The 22,313-nt window shown below is 48.2% G+C and overlaps 1 protein-coding gene across 3 annotated transcripts in view; it reads left to right on the forward strand.

Moving 5' to 3' along the window:
- The first annotated feature begins 971 nt into the window (after positions 1-971).
- Positions 972-22,313, forward strand: part of LOC142560156 (kelch-like ECH-associated protein 1) — a 37,977-nt gene continuing 16,635 nt past the window's right edge. Inside the window, exons 1-7 of one of the 3 annotated variants that reach the window (XM_075672027.1) lie at positions 972-1,220; positions 13,234-13,652; positions 14,193-14,324; positions 17,342-17,462; positions 19,236-19,517; positions 21,398-21,810; positions 22,085-22,290. In XM_075672027.1, coding sequence (XP_075528142.1) covers positions 13,297-13,652; positions 14,193-14,324; positions 17,342-17,462; positions 19,236-19,517; positions 21,398-21,810; positions 22,085-22,290 — 1,510 coding nt within the window. In that variant the 5' untranslated portion in view covers positions 972-1,220; positions 13,234-13,296. Of the gene's footprint in view, positions 1,221-13,233; positions 13,653-14,125; positions 14,325-17,312; positions 17,463-19,235; positions 19,518-21,397; positions 21,811-22,084; positions 22,291-22,313 lie in introns of those variants that run through there. The other 2 variants (XM_075672026.1, XM_075672028.1) reach the window with 2 other exon arrangements.

Genomic DNA, 22,313 nt, shown 5'->3' on the forward strand with positions numbered 1-22,313 from the left:
GATTTCTGGCTGTTTTCCAACAGGAGGGGAGTGTAAAAGATGTCCACGCACTGTAATTTATACAAATGTTGTCCATCTTCGGCTGTCCGTTTCAGAGCACACCACAGCACAAAGTTGCATAAAACAGCATTCAAGCTGCACTCTGAGGATAAGTCAGTTTAGAGGAGATAGCTAGTGTCTTAATGATGCCAAGTTACCAAGTGCTTTGTATGACCATTATTGAACAGCTATGGGAGCACTGGATCTGACCAGTCAAGAAAGGCGATTAAACACATTGTTAAGAGCCTCTACCAGAGGTTCTGCTTCTAGAGATAAAATCCCATCAATCAACCAGTTTTCGGAATTTGTGGCACTGAAAAGCAAACAAGAACAGAACAAAGACAAGAATAGAGCAAGCACTTGCCTTAGCCTCTGTTCTGTCTTTGCATTTCAACACCACAAATATCCATAAACTAGCCCAGTTCACTCCTTCTGAAGCATTTAACAAAGAGTCCCTCCAAGTTAGTCCCCTTGGCTCCTTTTCTGCCAAATCTCTTTTCCAGGAATGCCTGCAGCGCGTTTTGATTACGTCACAACAGCGTCACAGCTTGCCAGACGGGTGTCTTTGCTTCTCTCGGTTAATATAACCACTGGGCAACCAATTTAAAAGGGCTCCTCTGGAGCATATATTTTGGGTAATGTCACCACGCGCTTCGCAGAGAGGGACGAGTCGAGGGCGGACGGAAATAGTACGTAGCTGCGCCGGTGGGAAAGAGAAAATGCAAAGTAGCTCGGGCCGATGGCCGAGATGAGCCCAGCTAGGTGGTTGCGCGCGTAATCCAAAAGGCCGGCGATGATTCAACGGCGGTCTATAGAGCTGTCGCGAAGCGTCGACACACGCGGGGCTGCGGGGCTACGGTGCGGCCACTGCGGCGGTCCTTGACGCATCGCCCTGGACCACGACGGGCGCTGTCCTCGCCGCCGCTGCTGCTGCTGGGCGACGACGTTATCTCGCGCGTCAGGGGGCTGGCGTCGCTCACCCGCGACGATAAGGGCGAAACCCCGACGTCGCAGCGAGTGGGAGACGACGGAAGCTTCGGAGAAAGGCTCGGAAGCCCCGTCGGGGAAGAAGTCGAGGATTGTGTGAACGGAAGGCTTCGGGCGCAGCGCCCGTCACTGAATGACCGGACGCGCGAAGACGCCGGGACCAGCGGATTCTTCGTGATCGCCCGCGGATTGCGGTAAGTCTTTGTAGAGCAAGCGTAACCAGACCAGGGCATTTAGGACCCCCTAATGTAAACAAAAAAAGAAGAAAGAAAAAGAATTTGCCTATAGGATCGATAGATTTTCTGCGGGCACATCTGTTTGCGTTGCCCTCGCCTTTCCACAGAACCTGCGCACACTCCTTCTGTACCCTTAAATTTACCTTCTCTTTAATTAAAGTACCAAGTGCTGTAGAGGCCAGTCCTCAGTGACTGTAGAAGTATACAGACTGGCTTTAGCATTCTGTACATAGTCTGTTCAAAAGTCGCTAACAAGTTTCTTTCTGTCGGTCGATCTACTGTGGTCTATAAACCTAAAAGAGTACACACCTTGTTCACGGCACATTAAGTCACTTATGTCAGTCAAGTGTGCGAGGAGAGACGGGAAAGGAGCGTTAGCCAAAACGGAAACATCTGGTTTGCTACCCTGCGTGTGGTCTATACAGACTTCAGGCAAGTTGCTTAAACCAGGACGGTAGAAATTGGAGACAATAAGTGCAAGGCCTTGTGATTACAGGCTCTTCCTTAGCTGCTATATACATTTGACGGTGAACCCCCCCCCCCCCATGTGCATATTATAATATACTGTTTAGAGGCACGCAAAGGGCCATCGTTATCACGCTTTATAATTGCCACGTGAGGAGGTTTAGCTATCCCCATCTCCATGGAAGACAACACAACCGCATTGCTGGTCGGTCGTCTTCAATGACAAGTTATACCATTCCAGAAACCAAAGAAATACCGACTGCTAAACCTCGGGCACTTGACGATATAACCGTGTGTAAGTCGTCAGTTATTAGCGCGTAAACCCGAGCGTTCTTTCCAGGCGCGCCGGTCAGGGAGCTCTTTAGGTTGGGTCACGGGGCTATTACGTGTCTGACCCGCCATGCTACACCGGTTTAATGACGTCAGCGACGAGGTCAGGGCCGAAGACGAAGTCTGGAAGAGACCGTTCCCGCCGAGAAACCTCGCTTACGTAGCGAAGCCGTGCTAGCTGCAATGTCGCTGCTACCACGACGCTCTACATGCAGCCATCTAGCAAACGAACCTTCAAAAATATTCACACGCCATTCTTCGGTGTCTCGGTTCGAAACAGTAGAAACCACGTGGCTCAAATGCGGCGCATGAAAGCATTTCAGATTAGCACTCTTTGGCGCATACGTTCCCACCCTAAATTTCGTCATCGTTACCCACTGGGTCCACCCTGTACGATATTGTAACGGTTGTTGTTGTTGTTGTTGTGGCCTGTGATGCGTGTGGCTCCTACCCACGATGGGGGATTGGCCAAGAGATGGGTGGATTATTCGAAATTATTATGGAGCATAAATTTCCTAATAGTTATTGCAATAGCATTGAATAGCGCAGAATTGCCTGTTAAATAACATCAGGAAGGTAATATTGAATTGGTAATAATTAACTTAAAAGTAAAAACAAAAATAAAGGAATTTAGCAGGGCATTCGTTTAGATTCCATAAGGAATGTTCGGACAGCGAAGCATGCATCCGTGTGGCTGAATCCCAAAGTGGACGCTCCGAACGAAAGAATTGCAGGTTCTGTCAAGTCCAGGCCAATTCTTCGAAAAGGTATTTCCAACCATCTTTTTCTAAGCGCAGTAAAGCGGCAACAAGATAGAAGAAAGTGGTGTATCGTCTCTTCCTCATTACAAAAAGAACAGAGGGGGGAGGGAACCAAACCCGACCTGTGTAAGTAGAAATTCAGCGAGGGTATGCGGCAGCGTAATTTGGTGAGGCAGACCTCCAGCATCTTTGTGTCACAGGATTCGCTATGCCAGGGAAATGCCAGGTGCTTATACTCTGGAGAAGCAGTCAAATGTGGGTTTGATAAGGCTAATCTTATTGATCGCATCCGAAATCTTGTCGCCGTGATCTGTGCTGTCACTGGTAGAATAGGAAGAACAGGGCCGGATAGTGATGCTTTTGCCAGTGAATCAGCAGTTTCATTAAAAAACAAACCTTTATGCCCTGGCACCCAAATCAAATGAACACATCGCACATGGGCAGGAACTAGTAAGCGGAATAGTTTTAGCATGGGTGACTCATTAGTAGCGGTAAGGCAAGAGCATACTGAAAGGGAGTCAGTCAGAATGGCAGCTGTTGTAATAATTGGGTCTAATTTACGTAAAGCTAGGATTACTGCTAACAACTCGGCCAGAAAAATAGGCACAAAATCAGGCAACCTTAAAGAAAAAGACCAGTCGAGCGCAGGACAAAATATTCCAATGCCAGCTTTTTCCTCGCACTGTGAGGCATCTGTTGCAATGATAACGTTTGTTTCTAGGCTGCTCAGGTGGTCTTGCAACATGGCGTTTAAAATGCCGTAAGGGAGGAGTTTAGCGTGGTTTGGGAAAATGTCATCAAACCTGATCTCTGGGTAATTTGAATGCGTATTATCATGAAGCACCTCGCGAATCTGCACATTTAGTGGTTCAAGTAATGTTTGCACAAATATAATCTGTGGTCTATGAAACCTGGGCCAATGAATAGGAAAAAATAATTCTGGATTAGAGAGGAAAATAATTTGTAGGCGGTTTAATGGGGATTCATATAGCCTTAGGAAAGTCTGAACTGTCAGAAGGCGAAATCGGCATATTATGGGTGGGATTCTTGCCTCCAGGTATAATACGGCATTCGAAACGAATTTTGGGAGGCCTAAGCACAGACGTAGCGCCTCTCGTTCCAACAAAACTAGCGGCCGAAGCTTGTATGCTGGAACACCTGAGAATAAAACGCATCCAAATTCTAACACCGGACGAACATACATCTTATACACCATCAAGAGGGAATTTCTTCGCATACCTGTTGTTCGGTTGCTCAACTTGCGCAAAATGCCCATTGAACGAGCTCCTTTTGTCGCAATATATTCAATATGCGGCCGCCAGTTAAGATTTCCGTTGTAAATCACTCCAAGGTATTTTAGTGATTCTACTTGTGGGATATCTTCGAGATGATAGTTAAGCGATATGTATACTGGGTCTTTAACGGGAAAAACAAGGATAGCACACTTATTAGCATTCAGGTTTAAGTGTAAGTTATCCAGCCAGCCTTCCAGTTCCCTTAGATACGACTGCAGTATTTCGTAAAGAGAGTATATGTCGCTAGCCATACCAAAAAAGGCAATGTCATCAGCATAAACGTATGTACTGACAGCTGGGTGAACGGGGATTTTGCTCAGTAAAATATTAAATAATACTGGTGAAAGTACCGATCCCTGAGGCACACCTCTTGTTTGCTTATATTTACTGGAAGAATAGCCGCTTCGAAAACAATAGAACTTCCGGTCTTTTAAAAATTCATGCACCCATGCTACTATATAGCCTGGAAAGCAATGGCTCTGTAACCGATTCGTTAAAATTGTATGTTCAATGCTGTCATAGGCTTTGCATATATCTAAGGTAACTAGAGCCGCGTATTGTTTTTCCTGTCTGGCGATGTTAATGCGACTTTCAAGGTCTACATGCGCGTGCCATATTGAATAGCCAGATCGAAATCCAATTTGACACGGACTCAACAATCGATTGTCGTCAATAAACTCTAAAATATGTCCGAGAAGCACTCTTTCAATAAGTTTCACTATGTTTGATGTCAACGCAATTGGTCTGATGTTGTCGATAGTATACCCTGCCCCTGGTTTTTTAATTAACGGAATAATTTTGGCGATCTTCCATTCTTGTGGAATCCATGCGTTACTAACAGAGTAGTTTAGCAACTTCAGAAGCTCACGTGGAGCTTCTTGAAAGAAAATCTTTAACATTGCATTTGTTATGCCGTCCGGGCCAGGCGCTGTAGTTGGCAACTGTAACATAACCTTGGCTACGTCCGAATAGGATATCTCCTTGTAGCCTGAGAATGCAGGAGAAAAAGCAGAAGTTTGAAGACGCGTTGCGAATCGACTCTCCAGTCCTTTAGCTAGTAGTTCTAAGGACTCCTGCATTTCCTGTGAGGTATATACGACTGAGTCTACATTAATGCTCATTGGGAGTTTGTTTCTAAAACGAAGGTAATTAAATAAAGCACGTTTGTTTTTGGAATTAGATAGATAATTAAAATGGTTTTTATCGTACTCATCTTTTGCATGTTTAATCGTACGTTTGAAGGTTGCCGAAATAAATTGATAATCTTTCCAATTTTGTGGGCTCTGATTATGTAGAAGTTTTTTCCAAGCAGCTTTCCTTCTTCTATAAACTCGTGTGCATTCGCTATTCCACCAGGGACTAGATGAGGAACGCTTAGCTGTCTGAATTACAAATTCGGACTTTTTTCGGGACGTCTGTAATGCTGAGCAAACATTCAAGCCAATTTCTTCGTCATTATTATTATTTAGTGATGCAATGGTGGACCGCAAGCAGTCTTTAAATTTTTTGCAATTAACAAATATTCTGCCTTGTCGTTCAACTGATGTCAAAGGGCATGCAATTTCAAAGTATACCGGGAGATGATCACTGTTTGTACAGAAATCAATCGTTGTCCAAGATGTCACAGTGACACTCGTGCTAGAAAACGTCAAATCTAACACTGAGCGAGATTGTCCGCGGACAAATGTAGGTCCACTGCTATTAAGGCATGAAAGGTTTTTATCTATGGTCCAGTTCCACAGACGTGTCCCACCTGAATCTGTTTTGTAACCCCAAGACACGTGATGCGAGTTGAAGTCACCAGTAAGAATGACTTCAATTTTGCAGCTGGCAAGCGCACTATCCAATTGATATGTACTGTGTACGCCCGTAGGGAAATAAGCATTTATAATTGAGAATGTACGGTAGCCTGGGATACTAAGGTGCACTGCCAAAATTTCACATTCCGAAGACATTAACTTGAAAGCTATTTTCGCCTTATGGCAGAATTTAGATGACAACAAAATCATTAAGCCACCTCCTTGTGTAAGGCGATCTAATCGAAAAGATCGAAAATCTTTAAAATGAAAATTTTTCTCAGGAGTAAGCCAGGTTTCTTGTAAGATTATGACGTCAGGATTAAGATGAGCTGTTAAGCAATATAAGTCCGTTGAAGCAGAAAACAGGGAACGACAGTTCCACTGTAGCACTTTTAAAGAAGCTATGGTGATGATCTAACTGATATAGTTACTTCAGCGACTACCGTCGCAATGAACTTTCTTGGATGCCAGAATGAGAAATTGGATTACCCTTTTTGTTTTTGGTATATGGACAAGAAGCAGTTACTGGAGACCCAGTTCGTTTTTGCGGCCTGGAATCATGACCTGTTTCCATGTCGACCTGCGAGTCTGACTGACGCGAAGAACAAGGATCGGATCCAAGAAATGTTGGATCCGATGTGGTACTCGGCACCAGGACTGAACTGGCTACATGTTCTGCAGCACAAGCAGTTGATTTTGTGATTGGAGTTGCAGCTGTTTGCAATAGCTGTGTCATCTGCGCAGTAAACACTTGGGAAAGACAGTCGGTAACACTTGTGACAATATGCTGCATAGCCTTTGTCATTGCTTTTTCTACGGCTGATTCAATGAGCTTCGATAAGTTGTCTTCCTGTAAAATAGATTGCCTCGCAGTGACGGCAGCGTATCCAAAGGCTCTTTCCTTGACGACTGCAATAGCTTCTCGCCGCGAACATCGTCGCCTGTCAATTACCTCGAGTACCTGTATTTCGTTAGCTCTAGCCGAGCAGTTTGCATAGTCAGCCGCATGGTTTCCTCCACATAAGCAGCAAGTTTCGGCTTCAGCTGTGCACTCATTGGGAGAATGATCGGCCCCACAGGCGCGACAGCGTCCATTTGATTTGCAGCCTCCTGCACTATGGCCAAAACGCCAACAGTTCCGACACTGAAGTGGACGGGAAGCGAGAGGTTCCACTCTAAAAATAAGCGGCCACACTTTCAGTTCAGAAGGGCCGGACAGGCCAGCAAACGTAGCGATAACTGATTCTGTGGCCACTTTTTCTCCATTTACCAGTCGGTTACACCGGTATACAGCTATGACGCCAGCATCAGACAGTTTCTCCAGAGTCTCAGTTGGGCTCAATCGAGAGTCTACGCCCCGGACAATGCCTTTAGTGCATGCTAGATGAGGAGGAATAAACGCACTCACCGGGACAGATGCGAAAGTCTTACACTTTAGGAGGTCTGCGACACAGGTCGAATCTGATGACCTACAGACTATCCCACCTCTTCCAAACTGTCGGACATCGCTTATCATCTGGAAATGACGCGTCATGGCCTGGAGCTCGGCCTGAACAGCTTGTGGGTTGTTCAGCCGGATGAATCCACCGTTCGAGGGCACCAGCGCGACAGGGATGCTGCTAACACCGCTGCGGAAGAAAGATTGCAAAGGCAAATCATCAGGGGAAAGGGAGGCTGACCAAGGGCTAGGCCCTTGCCCAGGAGAGTTTTTAGACATCAGCGTTGTTTCAATCACGGATGAGTCCTACAAAAATAAGATAAGTAAGATAACAAGGTGAAATCCACCCAAAACTCAGCCAAACCACCAAGTAAGTTCCAGCTTGGGCACACCGGGGCGGAGATCGAACGCCGCGCACCGCCGAGTCACTGCGAGCCACTGCGATGGAGAGGCGAAGGCGCTGCGACACAACGTTCCACTGGGTCCACCCTGTACGATATTGTAACGGTTATTGTTGTTGTTGTTGTGGCCTGTGATGCGTGTGGCTCCTACCCACGATGGGGGATTGGCCAAGAGATGGGTGGATTATTCGAAATTATTATGGAGCATAAATTTCCTAATAGTTATTGCAATAGCATTGAATAGCGCAGAATTGCCTGTTAAATAACATCAGGAAGGATTGTAACGGTTCCGAAGGCACTGCAGCTCATCGTCTTCCTTACGCAAATTAAACTCTTTCGCAATCATATCATTATGAAGAGCCTTGAGAGGAATCTTTTCGCTCGGAGCCTACTCCAATTTCCGTGTTCAAATACATGCAAAACGCCGGAAAATCTGCTTTCATTAAATGTAGGCTGACCCGACTCAAATGAAATTTGCTGAACTTCAGAGAAAAACGTTGACTTGTATGTACCGTCTTTTGGTAGCGGAATTTTGATTTATCGCTCCTAGATTAAAAATATATATTCTCGAAAATGTAGAAGCAGAAAAAAAATTAACTAATGCACAAACATCACGCACCCGCAATTTTGCACCAAGAACAGGTATCGCAGTTCTGTAAATTGCGTCTGTAGATACATGTCAAGCGGAGAGCGAAATTGTTACGTTTACGAAGGTATCGAAAAAGAAAAAGAAAACCCACTCAGAAATAAGTGGTTCAAATCACTCACTCGAGAGCGATGTAGCGACACTCGCTCCGGCTCGCTGGGTCGTCCGTTATGCTGCTAGTCGTTGCTTGCGACAGCCGATGTGGCAGCATATAGCGGACGAGCCGGGGCGAATGTCAAAACTTTGCAAATTTGATTGATTGATTGAAAACTTTATAATTCCACCGATTTGGGGTGCCCGCCTCTTACCCTACACGCAATGTCCTGCTCCCACGCGATCACATACGGCGTCACGACGTCACAATACAGTGTAGAAATGAAATCGAAACTGACTGCACAAGAACTATCGTATTGAACTATTTACGCGCGGTACTCCGAGGCTTGTCACTATTTCTTTTTCTAGATTTAGAGGGGCAGGACCTTCACTTAACGAAAACAGAAAGAAAAAATGAATAGTCAAAAATACCAAGTACCGCTTTAAATCAATAGCTGTGAGCCTGTCTTCGAGTGTTATGTTTAATAATAATAATAATAATAATAATAATAATAATAATAATAATAATAATAATAATAATAATAATAATAATAATAATAATAATAATAAGAAGAAGAAGAAGAAGAAGAAGAAGAAGAAGAAGAAGAAGAAGAAGACTGACACCTGAAGTTCGCCTTCTTGCATTTAACGCAATTGTGCTGCCACTTTTAGATTACGGATCCATAATATGGTATCCTTTCACTAAAAAAGATATTAATAAAGTAGAAGGTATTCAAAAGCGGGCCGTTCGTTATATATATAACAGCTTTGGGCGCACGTCGATGACAGCCTTGCTAAGCAGAGCCAATCTGCCAACTCTAACCCAAAGGAATCGTGTTCTCAGATTAAAATTTTTGTTTCAGCTCATTAAAGGATACTACAGCATAGATATTTCTGAGATTATTTCCTTTTCAACAGGTTATGCTACAAGGCAACGACATGCTCTAACAATTACCCCCTTCACTAGCCGCAAAAATTGCTTTAAATACTCATTTTTTCCTAGGGTCGTAACTGAATGGAATCAGCTGTCCAACGATGTGGTGTTGCAGCCATCCCTGAATTTGTTTATGTCCCATATTGTGTAATTTTCTTATTTTCGCTCTGTTACATTTGCACTTGCAGTAGATGCATTGATTCAGTTGTACTCGAAGCGTATCTTTTATTTCATGATATCTGTATTGTCTTTTTACTAGTCCATGTAATTTTTCTTTTGTTTGCCCTGATAATCATGTCATAATGATGTATCCCCATCCTGCGAAAATCCCGTAACGGGATTGCAGTATTTGTAAATAAATAAATAAATAAATAAATAAATAAATAAATAAAATAATAATAATAATATGATGATGATGATGAATTATGGGGTTTTACGTGCCAAAACCCCTTTCTGATTATGAGGCACGCCGTAGTGGGGGACTCCGGAAATTTTCACCACCCGAGGTTCTTTAAAATAATAATATGATGATGATGATCAATGTTATGATAATGCTGATAATGATTATCACATGCGGATTTATTATCGCCCCATTTCCGTCAGCTTTGGTCACATGACAAGGGAATGCGAACATCTTTCCGGTGGTGGTGGTGGTAACAACTTTATTGAGACTCTGCTCAGTTATGACCTGGCAGGCCCGAGTCCTAGAATGGCCCCTCACGAGGAGCGACCCTTTCGGCCCAGGCAACGAGGGCTTTTTGTGCTTTTTCATCCGGCGTTCTGAGCAGCTCTTCCCACGTCTGTTGTGAGGGAGCTGGCAGGAGCGACCTGGGAGGGGGTAAGCCCTCGCACCCCCAAAGAATGTGATTTTGGGTAGCCAATGTTTGATTTGTGCAATTTCGACATATTGGGTTCCATTGCCCGTTGGTAATTATGGATAGCCAATGTGGGCTGGGGAACGATTTAGTTTGGATTCGACGCAGGATCGAGGCTTGCGCTCGCGTGAGGCTTGCGTTTGGAGGCGGGTAGATTCGCCTTTTTTGCTTGTAATAGTTTCGTTTAGTTTTGTAACATCTTTCCGGCTTATGTATTTCGTGCGCGTGTGCGCGCGCGTTCGCAGTTAGGTAGTACGCGAGATAGAGGAGCGTAGCTTCCATGGGAGTAATATTCGCAAAGTCATTTATCGCACCCCCTTCCCCCTCTGCCCCGGAGATAAGAACCAACGATAAGAACGGCGTTCCGCGGCTCGTCGCACACTCGCCCTCATCGGCACGCGCGCGCCCGGCTAGATAGGAAACAGCTCTCTTATCAAACTGCTCGAGTCCGCCCTCGGCCTCCTCCTCTCTCCACGAGTGCAGCCGTGACGGAACGCAGATGCGTATACGTAACTGCGCAGCCAGCTTTAATTAATCAAATTACGGAGTTTAAAGCAGTTTAAGGGACACACTAACGAGAATAAAGAATTGAGCGCCATCAGTAAACTAAGCTCGTACAAAAAGAAAAAAAGAAAGGCCGCCGTTTCCGCGAAAGCGAACTTTGCAAGCCGGGGAAAAAAAAAGTGAGCACTGAAGAGAGGTCGTGACGCCGCCTCGAACTTTCCGCACCAACTGGCCGTGACGCAACAGATTTTGTGACGTCAGCCTCTCGGCTCCAGTTAACCTTTTCTTTTTTTTATCGGTAAAGATGGAACCACGTCGTATTCTAAAGGAGCCTAAAAGACTGGGCTCAGCAAGTTTCGAGAACGTCTATGTATACTGCGCTGTAACGACCCAAATACGAGAAAGTAGGTTGACGTCCGTGACGCGTGGCACTGACGTCACTGGGATTTCGGCGCGAAATTCAAAAAAGGAAAGAAAAGAAAGGTGGTAGTTGACCCTTCGTTTTCCCTTCTAGTATTTATTCTGTTGCCGCGAAATTCTTCCCAGCGCTGACGCTATCCCGCATACCACCCACGCTCCTCTGCACAATCCAAACGCCGCGATTTAAAGCTGTCGAACGCCACAAAGAAGCGAAGCCTTCTTTGTGGCGTCCGACAGCTTTAAGTGCAGCTTCCGCAATAACCCGAGGCAAAACACCGATCGTAGCACCAGCGCGTCCGACTCGGATCCACGAAGCCTCACCTTAAAAGCCAACGTCCGTCGCCAAGGTCTTGGCAGTAACGAAGGCACACGTATCTTATTACTATCGTATGATACTCTTCGCGTATCCTGTATCTGCATCTCGATACAGCCGTCAATACAGGTATCAGTGTTTGTATTTCCGATACACTAGTTGAGGTATCGGGTTTTTTAAGATACACGATACACCAATATTGCTAAGTCCACGAAGACGCCCACAGTCACTGAATTAAGGCTAGCAAGTAAAGGCAATTTAACGTTGCGCTACGAGACGGCTTTATTAAAAATGTTGGCTCATATTTTTTATAACCACAACGACCAGAAATATGAACGTTACACAACGCGATGCTTTTAGAGTCTCCGAACTTTCCAATTTTAATGACTGTGGAGCGCCGACCCACACCTCTACTGAGGAAATACGGTGACGTGCGGCGCTATGGTATATACATGTCATGAACGAGAAGTCGGGTGTACCAAAACTAGAAGCGATCGGCACTCGTTAGAAGCGTTTAGGATCCATCAGCTCAAAGCCATACGTAGCAAGTCCGTACCACTTTGCATATCGCGTGCCTCTTTGACGATGGCCTTTTAAATCTTATCTAAGATTTTTAAGAAAGGGTATTTGAAGTAAAACAATAATTTTTTTTTTCTGCCAAGTTTTGTAGCAGTGGCGGACATCGTAACTTACACAATAATTCCCAATACATTTATTAATCGTCGAAAAAAAAATTCACTGCTTAGTTCTCTAAGTATTTGCCTTGTGGGGAACGTTGTAACTGGAGAATGCAGAATGCCCTGGTGACATCGAAACTTTGTGCGATCGCATCACCTTCGTCAAAATACGGACTAAAATTACGTCGTAAAATGCGTAGCTTTTCAATTTAATGTTTTTGTGCTGCCTTTATCCACAGTGAAGCAACATATTTACTGGAACAACAGTGCGTGTCACTGCGAATTAATGTGCACTTTACGAACACAGTTCAAGTCACTGCTAAATAGCGGCACAAACGCCCGTAATCGTATTCACAAAGCCGCAAAAAAAAGAAAGCATGGGCTAAATCCGACCAACCCTACACTGTATTTATTTGGCTCGTCGCGATACGTAGTAGGCCACGTGTGCGGCGTCCTGACAGTCCACGTAATAATGCAGGCCATGTAAGTAGAGAAGATAACCGGAGGTCCATCACAGCCGGAGAATGGGTGTTCAAGGGAAGGGAAGCACAGTCGAGGACGGCAGAAAATTAGGTCATGTGATGAAATGAGCAGATTTGCAGGCACAACTTGTAATCGGCTAACGCAACAAGAGAGGCCAACTGGAGGAGGTCGCTGGGAGAGGCCTTCGTCCTGCAGTGGACGTAGAAATATGGCGATGACGTGTACAGATCACATATGGTACGCTTTGCCACAGTTCACTGACCGGAATATTCACGTCGTTTTCGCGCACAAGCCGTGAAGAAAAAAAAATTGTGTTGGCGCGGGACTGGTAGGGGTTATGAACGTATCTGAAAGAGGACGTTGCCTTGCAATGTACTCAACCAAGCTAATAATGATCATGGTAAAGGTTATGAACATATCTGAAAGAGGACGTTGCCTAGCAATGTACTCAACCAAGCTAATGATGATCATGACGGGGATTCGTCTTGGACTCCAAATTTTTTGCGTGTTCTTCATATCCGTTCTTCACGTACACAGCACGAAGTCACGGACCTGCGACGCGGTCTCGCGTCGACCACCAGCGGTTGCGCGCGGGCTGCAATGGACGGACAGCAGCGGTACCAGGAGGAGTCTTCTAGCATGCGTCCGGAACACACAGGTCACCGTGAAGGAGGACGAAGCCGAGTATGCCGGCCGTGGTCCGCCACGAGGCGGCGACGCGGCCGCTGCTTCCGCGTGGGGGCGCGACGTGCGGACGGGAGCGGAGACAGCGACGACGACGACGCGTCGAGGTCGCCGCCGCCGCCGCCGCGGTCCTCAGGCGACCGGGAGGACCAGTCCGAGTGGGCGTCCTACCCTCGCGAGGCCCTGTCCTCGCTCGAGTCCCTGTGGCGCGACCGCAAGCTGTGCGACGTCGAGATTGACGCGTCCGGCGAAGGCGTAGTCCAGGCGCACAGGTATGCGGCAAGAATCTTCGTGAAAAAAATTCAGAAGGTTTAGAGACTGCCTAATATTAGCCTCTGTGGAGACTGCTCTGACTTGTCCTCTTTTTTTGTGTGTTGTATTTATGTAGACGGGTCGCCGAAGACTAGCTATAACTGGTCGAAGTGAACCATTAATTTGACTTATTTGTAGTCCAGACATATAACGGGTTTTCTGTGAGCAATCTATAAATGTTACAGCTTAAAATAAAGCTCCAGTTGGAGAGAGAGGGGAGAGAATGAAGTGAACAGTGTCAGGTCACAATCTCGCGGGCACCTTGCACAACCCTTTTACGAACCACATCAAAAATAATGATATGCGCTTTCTACAGACTGCCAATGCATAAGCAGACTTCCAAGTTTGAGCGAGTCGCCAAAGGGCACAATCTGCAACCTCCGCACACACTTAAAAAAGAAAACACGCGGCACTTCTCTCTCGCCGTGCGCAGGGTGGTGCTGGCCGCCGCCATTCCGTACTTCCGAGCCATGTTCACGAGCAACCTGCTCGAGTCGCAGGCGCACCGGGTCTCCATCAAGGACGTCGGGCTGCGCGCCATGGAGCTCATCGTGCGCTTCGCCTACACCGGTCGCATCGAGGTGGACGAGAAGAGCGTCTGCCAGCTGCTGCTCGCCGCCAACATGCTGCAGGTGGGCGCCCACTCGAGAGCACGCGTCTATACATACACGTATACGTGCCATCCTCGCGCGAGTCGTCGAATGCGCATGCGCAGAAGGTGCCTCAACGGCACGGGGGGGGGGGGAGGTGCTGGTTATACCGAGTCCCCACAGAGGGGGAGGGGAGGGCGAGATCACGCGTTTTACGGACGCTATATACGTATACGTGTCATCCTAGCGCGAGGCCTCAAATGCGCATGCGCAGAAGGCGCCTCAAATGGGGGGGGGGGGCAGCTCGTTATACTGAGTCACCAGAGAGGGGGAGGGGCTGCACAACATGTACAGCCGTGAGCAAAAGTATGTGGACCGCAGGGTCACCGAAAACAAAACAACCGAATTTCTTTGTCATTATAACATGCACAAACTGAAACCGAAGAGTGTACTGGAAATTTCGCAATGCCAAGTCTGGACTGCATGCCAAGTCTGTCCTTAATAATATATGGGGTTTTACGTGCCAAAACCACTTTCTGATTATGAGGCAGGCCGTAGTGGGGGACTCCGGAAATTTTGACCACCTGGGGTTCTTTAACGTGCACCTAAATCTAAGTACACGGGTGTTTTCGCATTTCGCCCCCATCGAGATGCGGCCGCCGTGGCCGGGATTCGATCCCGCGACCTCGTGCTCAGCAGCCTAACACCATAGGCCAAGTCTGTCCTTCTGGAAATTCACTTCAAGTGGGCGCGTCTTGCAAACTCAGTGGCCACAATTCGTAAATTACAATATGTGCCGTAATGTAATTAAGAAGTTAATTAGGGGGATTAACGATTAACTTAACGATGACCAGCCCGTATGTATATACGCATGAATGCAAAATTTATAACATTTAAAGCGCCAACCTGCTGTGTTCACCGCAGCTATAGAAGACACGTACAGAAAGCAACCCCTCACTCGTCTTTATAAGAACTTCGAAGAGAACAAATACGGAATCATCTCTAATCGAGGCGCTAAACTGGCGTCTCTCTTCTTAAGCACCTACTTCTGTGCATGAGCAGACGTTCTTTGTTACGACTCGGCAGAACAGCATCATTCTATTATTATTTTTTTATGACCGACACGACCGTTACAAGACGTGCTGAAGACAGCAACGAGTGCGATGACACCTAAAGATTCGCCTTCTTTTCCGCGAGCAAAACATCCAACGGTTCTCACAAAAGTGCGTCTGGCGTGGCTCTCAAGAGAGGTTGATTTTGGCTCGCACTGGCTTGTTGTGCAGCCCTGCGCTTTAACCTTTGATTCCGAGATCGCAACACATGTCAGCTGCCCGATCTCTGAGGCCGTGCTTAAACACTCCACTGCAGAATGTTCCTACGGGTTGCAATGTCGTGAGAGGTACCAAAAGCTATGTAAAGCAAACAAGAACGAGATATAACGAAACGAGCAGTTCAGCTTCGATCCATCTTTTGATGTGTGCGCCTGCGCAGCGACCGCCTACGTACGTACACTTAAACTTGTTCCACATAAGTTCCGTAAGGGGAACATTTGCAAAATTTGTTCCACATATTAAGTGGAATCTACGTGTACTTTTTACTTTCTTCCAGTGTGTGGACATCCTTGCTACTGCTACTACATAACACTATTCATTTCGTTCCACTCACTTAGTGGAACTTACTTAGCGGAACTTATATGGAGCAAGATTAGAAGCGTGCATGTAAAAGATGCCTAGATGGGAAACGGACTTTTGCTGCTGCATTTTCACTGCCTGTCCTCTCTATGCTCGTCTAGATTTCTGAGCCAACTGGTACATAGATTTTAAGCATCTAGTAACCTGTATATCTCTGGGGGACGCCATCTTGAATTCGCAATGGGCGGTGTTTGAAACGGTGTAGCCAGCGCTCCAGTTTACGTGCAGAAAAAAGAAAAAAAGACGTATAGACGCGTTTTGCATTGTTACGCCGTAGATATTTAACTTGCAGACATCCCCAAAGGAGCAGTTTGAGCCAAGTCCTCGTCTCGCAAACTGCGTGCAGCGCTGCGAAGGCTACAGCTCGCGTTGGCCGGTCACAAATGATAACCGGCAGCATCTCTCTCCTCTCCTAATCCCTATTCAAACGGCCCCTTTGTGCTATAATCCTTCTTCGTCCCTACGATGTTCATGCGTGTGGTGCGTGAAGGCGGCGTGTTTGTTGTTGCTATATGCAACAGGGGCACCTCCTATTAGCGTCTGTGGCATGCCTATACTACGCTTTTTTATTACGATAGCAATACCAGGCGCCTTGCCGCCGTCGGCGTCGCCGTGATGTTCCGTATACCGTCCAAATGGTATAAAACCATGGCCGCGCGCCGTATGCTGTACGTGCGGGTGAAAGCGTGCGAAGCTGAGCCGAAGATGGTGGCTTGATCTCGCGCACGCCCTAGGGAGGAAGCGTGCCGTCTTCCACCGCGCGCGAGGCACTGGGGAGTAGTCGTTTTCTTATGCGCGGAGAGATAAAAAGCAGGCGCATCACGCTTTTTCGGGGGGCCTCCTGTGTGTTGCATTTTTTACAAATTGATGTCATTGACTATAGGACGAGGTGTTCCGCCGGCGCATGCGCACGTTTCCCTATTCCACACAGTGCGTCATGTTCCCCTTTCCGCTGCAACCCCTAACTTTCGACGCACCAGGAGGGTTAAAATGGCCGCGCACGCCGACCACATGCCAAGTGGTCTACACTCTATAGACGTTTGCATCGGGTTAGTGAGCGCCTCTTTTTGGGCTGTTGCGCGGGGCTACAGTTAAAGGCATGCTTTGCATGCAGCTTCTGTGGTGTTTTTGCGGGTGGCTCAAGCGTAATTACAGCAGTCCGGAGGGCATTATGGCGACACCCAGGAAGCTCTCGTTGGAAATGTCTATATGTAGACCAAGTTGAAGCTGTGCAGTATGCAGCAGCTGTCGTTAGCTGAGCGCATTCATGTTTGTTCTCTCTCTCCTTCCCGTGTGGCGGGGAACAGTGCAAGTGATTCTCCGAGCGGCACCGTTTTAGGTGCAACGCATAACAAACGCCTGCTGCAGATTCCTCGAGCGCCAGCTGGACCCTTCAAACTGCATCGGAATCGCCGAGTTCTGCCAGCAGCACCACATACGCGACCTGCAAGACCGCGCTGAGCGCTTCGCCGAGCAGCACTTCTCCATGGTGGGTGCCCACGCTGCATACTTTAGTATACGCTCAACGCATGCCGATCCTGCTTCCAGACAGGAAGACAGCGGTGTTGATTAGAGAGCATACAGGGGGTAGCAGATATTCTAGTTGAGATTGAGAGGAAACCAGTGCAGCTGAGCAAGCCACGTAATTCCCGGGGCAAATAACCAGTGGTCTGTTAAGAGTTGCGGAATTAGTGCCATGGGAAGGGTAGCACAGTTGAGGAGGGCAGGGCAATCAGGTGGTGTGATGAACTTAAGAAATTTGTAGACATAAAGATGAGGTTAGCTGGCGCAAGAGACGAGTAATCGCTGGGAAAGGCGTTCGTCCTGCATTGAGCATAATATAGGCGGATGACTATGTGTACTAGATCTAGCACTGGGAGTGTTAGCCAGCGCCACTCGCGTAGCAGTGACGCAGCAGTAACTGTAGCAGTGACGTAATGCGCTAGCTTAGGAGCAGGCAACTGCCTGGTAAACCCTCATACGCTACCTCAAGGAACCAAGGCTGTCGCAGCTAGTCGAGATCCTCGCCGAGACCCAATGACCTACAGTCTATATATATATATATATATAGGATTGAAGCAGTTCCTCTCATGTGAAAAATGTTGGTCGCTGTGACGAAATGACGGCTTCATTTTGTTCTTGATCCCACTATTGAACTGCAAAAACAGCACATGCCCGTGAACGAAGAACAATGTTTTTGTGCGTTATCAGGGTTCGTGCATATTATCCCAAGCGAAATTAAATGATTTCCGGGTTGCTGAAGGCCAAAATTCAAGGAAGTTGAAACGAACTTCAGTCATACACATAAATATCAGTATTCATATCTCCTCCTACCTAGCTGCAGTTGTTTACAGCTAAGCAGCCACTGAACAGCCCGAACGATTCAAGCTCGTCACGTGGGTTGTCATAGTTGGCTTTCCCATTGTAGCGATGTCAAGCTCCTTGTGGCACATCAAAGTTCGCTCGATGAGGGTCAATAGTGTCCCGCTTCACTCAGGGATATTCGTCACGCTAAAGTCAAATGGTTAAAAGCTTACTTTCCTCCAGGCAATTCTAGAGTCCAGGCCTGGAAAACGGAGCCGCGATGACTGCAATGTCGACCAGCTAGCAAAAACAACAAAAATGGTGGTACGGCTTGGTCGCTTAATCTGGCTTCGTCTATAGCACCACGAAGGCAACGTCAATTGAAACAAGACAGTCGTGAGTGGCTGTGGGCATTGGAGACTGAAGTCGCACAGCGAAACTCCCAAAAGAGAATACATAGGTTCGTTTTCCTAGAGAGGGTATCCACGGGATAGCACCGATGCGGAGTTACCTTGAATTTTTAGAAGTCACCCAAGACCCCAATTCTCAAGGAAGACAAAGGAGCGCATTTATTTCCAATTAGTCTAAAGGGCCCTTGAATACGTTCTTTTTTTGTCTTCTCTAATTCAATGCTATTCAAGGATTTCAAGTGTACGAACAAAACACCAAACGCTCCGCCAAAAGAAACGGACAAGAGCACGGAACGGAAATACAGACCCTTGTTCGCGTCTTTTACGCGCAGCGTTTCACACATTCTAATAGCACACCAACAGGCCCAACCTTAGCGAGATGCACGAACTATACAAGCTTCATTCCCCACATCAAATCCTTGTGTCACCGTGCTTCTTTTATGGCGCGACGACCAAACCTGTCGCTGGTCGCTGTTCAAAATCGCGTGCACGTGATTTCGCATACACGTCGCCCTCTCCCCTCCCCCCTCGTCATTCGCACCACGCAGGTGTGCCGGCTGGACGAGTTCCTGTCCCTGCCGTGGTCGCGGCTCTTCGAGCTGCTGCGCAGGGATGGCCTCAACGTGCGCAGCGAGACCGAGGTGTACGAGGCGCTGGTGCGATGGGTGCGCCACGACGAGCGCCGGCGAGCCGGCGACCTCGAGAGCGCCCTCAGGAAGGCCGTGCGCTGCCACCGGCTCGCGCCCAGCTTCCTGCGCCGCCAGCTGGCCCAGTGCGCCTTGCTGAGGGACCGGCCCGGCTGCGCGGACTACCTCGCGGACGTCGTACGGGTGAGGGCGCGCAGGAGACCTCTCGCTTTGCCCGCCGTGATTGAAGGGGGCGAACAAATGTCAAGATGTTTAGCTTCTAGGCTGTTAAGGTATGCTTTAGAAACGCTGTCTTCGTTAATTTCGCGGTCAGCGGGCGACTTGATCGGGCTACAGTCCAACCTCGTTATAACGAAACGGGACAAAATGAAACAATGAATATAACGAAGTGAAATTCCCCTTGAATTCCCGTATAGATGTGTAGTGCAGTACATGCGACGATTAATATAACGAAGTAATTCTGGCTCATTCGGCTAAATGAAGGCGGAACCTATCATGCAAGTTTCGAGGACCCTTGCTTTGCCCGTCGTGATTAAAGGAAAACAAATGTCAAAATGTTTAGCTTCTAGGCTGATAAGGTATGCTTTAGAAACACTGTCTTCGTTAATTTCGCGATCAGGGGTCAATTTGATCGGGCTACAGTCCAACATCGTTATAACGAAACGGGACAAAACGAAATGATGAATATAACGAAGTAAGCGAAATTCCCCCTGAAATACCCGCATAAAGGAGTAGTGCAGTACGTGCGACGATTACTATAACGAAGTAATTCTGGCTCATTCGGCCAATTGAAGATTGAACGTATAATGCAAGTTTCGAGAACTTTTGCTGCGCAACAATGTCCTGAATACGACGTCTACGATGAAATCGGTGACGCAACAATTAAACAAGACAGAAGTAAGCAGGAAGACGGAGATTTCCTCTGTGCGGCAATGTCCTTGTCGGAAAACGGTTGCTCCATCCCGTCCGCAACCACTGTTGATCCATCCCTTCATGACGTCGGACTAAAAGTGCCGGCGGTGGGTTTACTGCGCGACATTCGAAACAGAAAATGGAAGAGTGACCTGCATTTACTCCCTTCTGGTAATTAACCTCTTACCGCGAAACCGACAAATTGACTTGAATATAGTTCACACTTTACCAGACCTAATTTATTTTGTCTTCTAGTTTGTCTGCCTTTAAGCGTGGACATCCTTCCTGTACATCTCTGCCTCCGTCAAGGCTCAAGGCCGTTATTTCTGGAGGAAGTTGGCAGGGAGATACATGGTATGCAGAAAGACAGGCGTGCAAAACATGAACACGGATATAACAAGGATAACACAAACGCGGTTTTAATGCGATTAGCGTTCTCAGCCTACTGCACCTACTTTGTAGTCAGCTCTCTCGCCTCTTTGTGCCGCTTTTCAATACAAAAAGATCCCCAAAATTTATCCGGTATTGAGCGGATTCGAGCGGCTTGCGTCGGCTTGCGTCGAACGGCTTCCTCAAGCAAAGCAGCCCAACGCTTTGGCGCTGCACCGCGAATGCCCGCGGGCAGCGAAGGATTAATTCTCGGCGTCATGCACACACCTGGATGCTACTGGTTCAGTCTATGGAAGGCCACGCAAGAGGAGGCGGACATCGTGTCCACAGAGGGAAGCGTGAGAGAGGAGCTCGGCTGCAGCAGACGCCTCACACATGGGGGCGTTCGGAGCGGTGGCAGTACGGTGGTGTCGCTACCCCCTCCCCCATTGCTGGAATACTCTCATTACAAAAGGATGGACAGGTGGGCTAGTTGGTAATGCATTATTGGGAAAACTTAGAGCGCTGTGAACACACAAGACGTAGAAAAGGAACACACACGTGCTTGTGATGTGTGCTTCTTTTCTACTTCCTGTGTCTGTGTGTTTTCTTATATTGTTCTCATCAACGTCGACAGTCGTCGCGTGACTGGTTGTGCCGGAAATTTTGCTGTCCGTCTCGTTCCGGTTGCGCCCGTATTTGCAGGCCTGCCTTTCCGCACCCCGCGAACCGGTCCATATATCTATTTAGTCAGGAACCACCCGACCCGCGCTCGCTCGCAGGACCTGACCCTACACCGTGGCTGCAGCTGCTGCGACGAGCGATGCCCCAGCGTCCCGTCGCTCCTGTACGTGGCCGGGGGCTACCTGCGCCGCTCGCTGAGCACGGTGGACTACTTCAGCGCCGAGTCCGGCTCGTGGAGCGCGTTGCCGCCGCTGCCCCTGGAGAGGAGCGGTCCCGGCGGCGCCTTCCTCGCGGGCCTGCTCTACGTGGTCGGCGGTCGCGTGCTCCGGCCGCCGCCCGAGCTGGGTGAGGACGTGCCCGTGGTCCACTGCTTCGACCCGGCGCGCAACAGCTGGAGCGAGCGCTGCCCCATGGGCGTGCCCCGGCACAGGCTCGGGCTCGCCGCGCTCGACGGACTCCTGTACGCCGTGGCCGGATCGCACGGCACCAACTGCCTCAGCAGCGTCGAGAGGTGAGTCTCCGTGTCGATTTCTTCGTGTTTACGCGATACGAGACGCGTCTACACTTCTGAACGCCACTTCTGAACGGGCGCCGGAGGGAACGAACGACGGGCTAATTAACGTCCCTGTCGCAAGGGGGGAAAAAATGAGCGTTATTTGTATAGGTTACCACATCGGATACACCAAGAAGCAGTAAAGCAGGATCAGAACTATATAACGGGTCCGCCGGCGCCCCAAAAATACAGTCTATACAAGACCGGCGCTCATTCGGTGGGCGATGCGCAGGTACGACCCATCGACGAACGCGTGGACGAGCGTGGCCGGCCTGTCCCTGCCGCGGTACGGGCTCGGCGCGGCTGTGGTCCGTCGGCGACTGTACGCCGTGGGCGGCTGCGACAGCGCCACCAAGTTCGGCCTCGTCGAGCGCTACTGCCCGGAGCGGGACCGGTGGGACGTCGTGGCTCCTCTCAAGGTGCCCCGCAGCGGAGCAGGCGAGTGCTTCCCATGTCACGGG

The sequence above is a fragment of the Dermacentor variabilis genome, chromosome 10 (genome assembly GCF_050947875.1).
Source record: "Dermacentor variabilis isolate Ectoservices chromosome 10, ASM5094787v1, whole genome shotgun sequence".
Classification (NCBI taxonomy): domain Eukaryota; kingdom Metazoa; phylum Arthropoda; class Arachnida; order Ixodida; family Ixodidae; genus Dermacentor; species Dermacentor variabilis.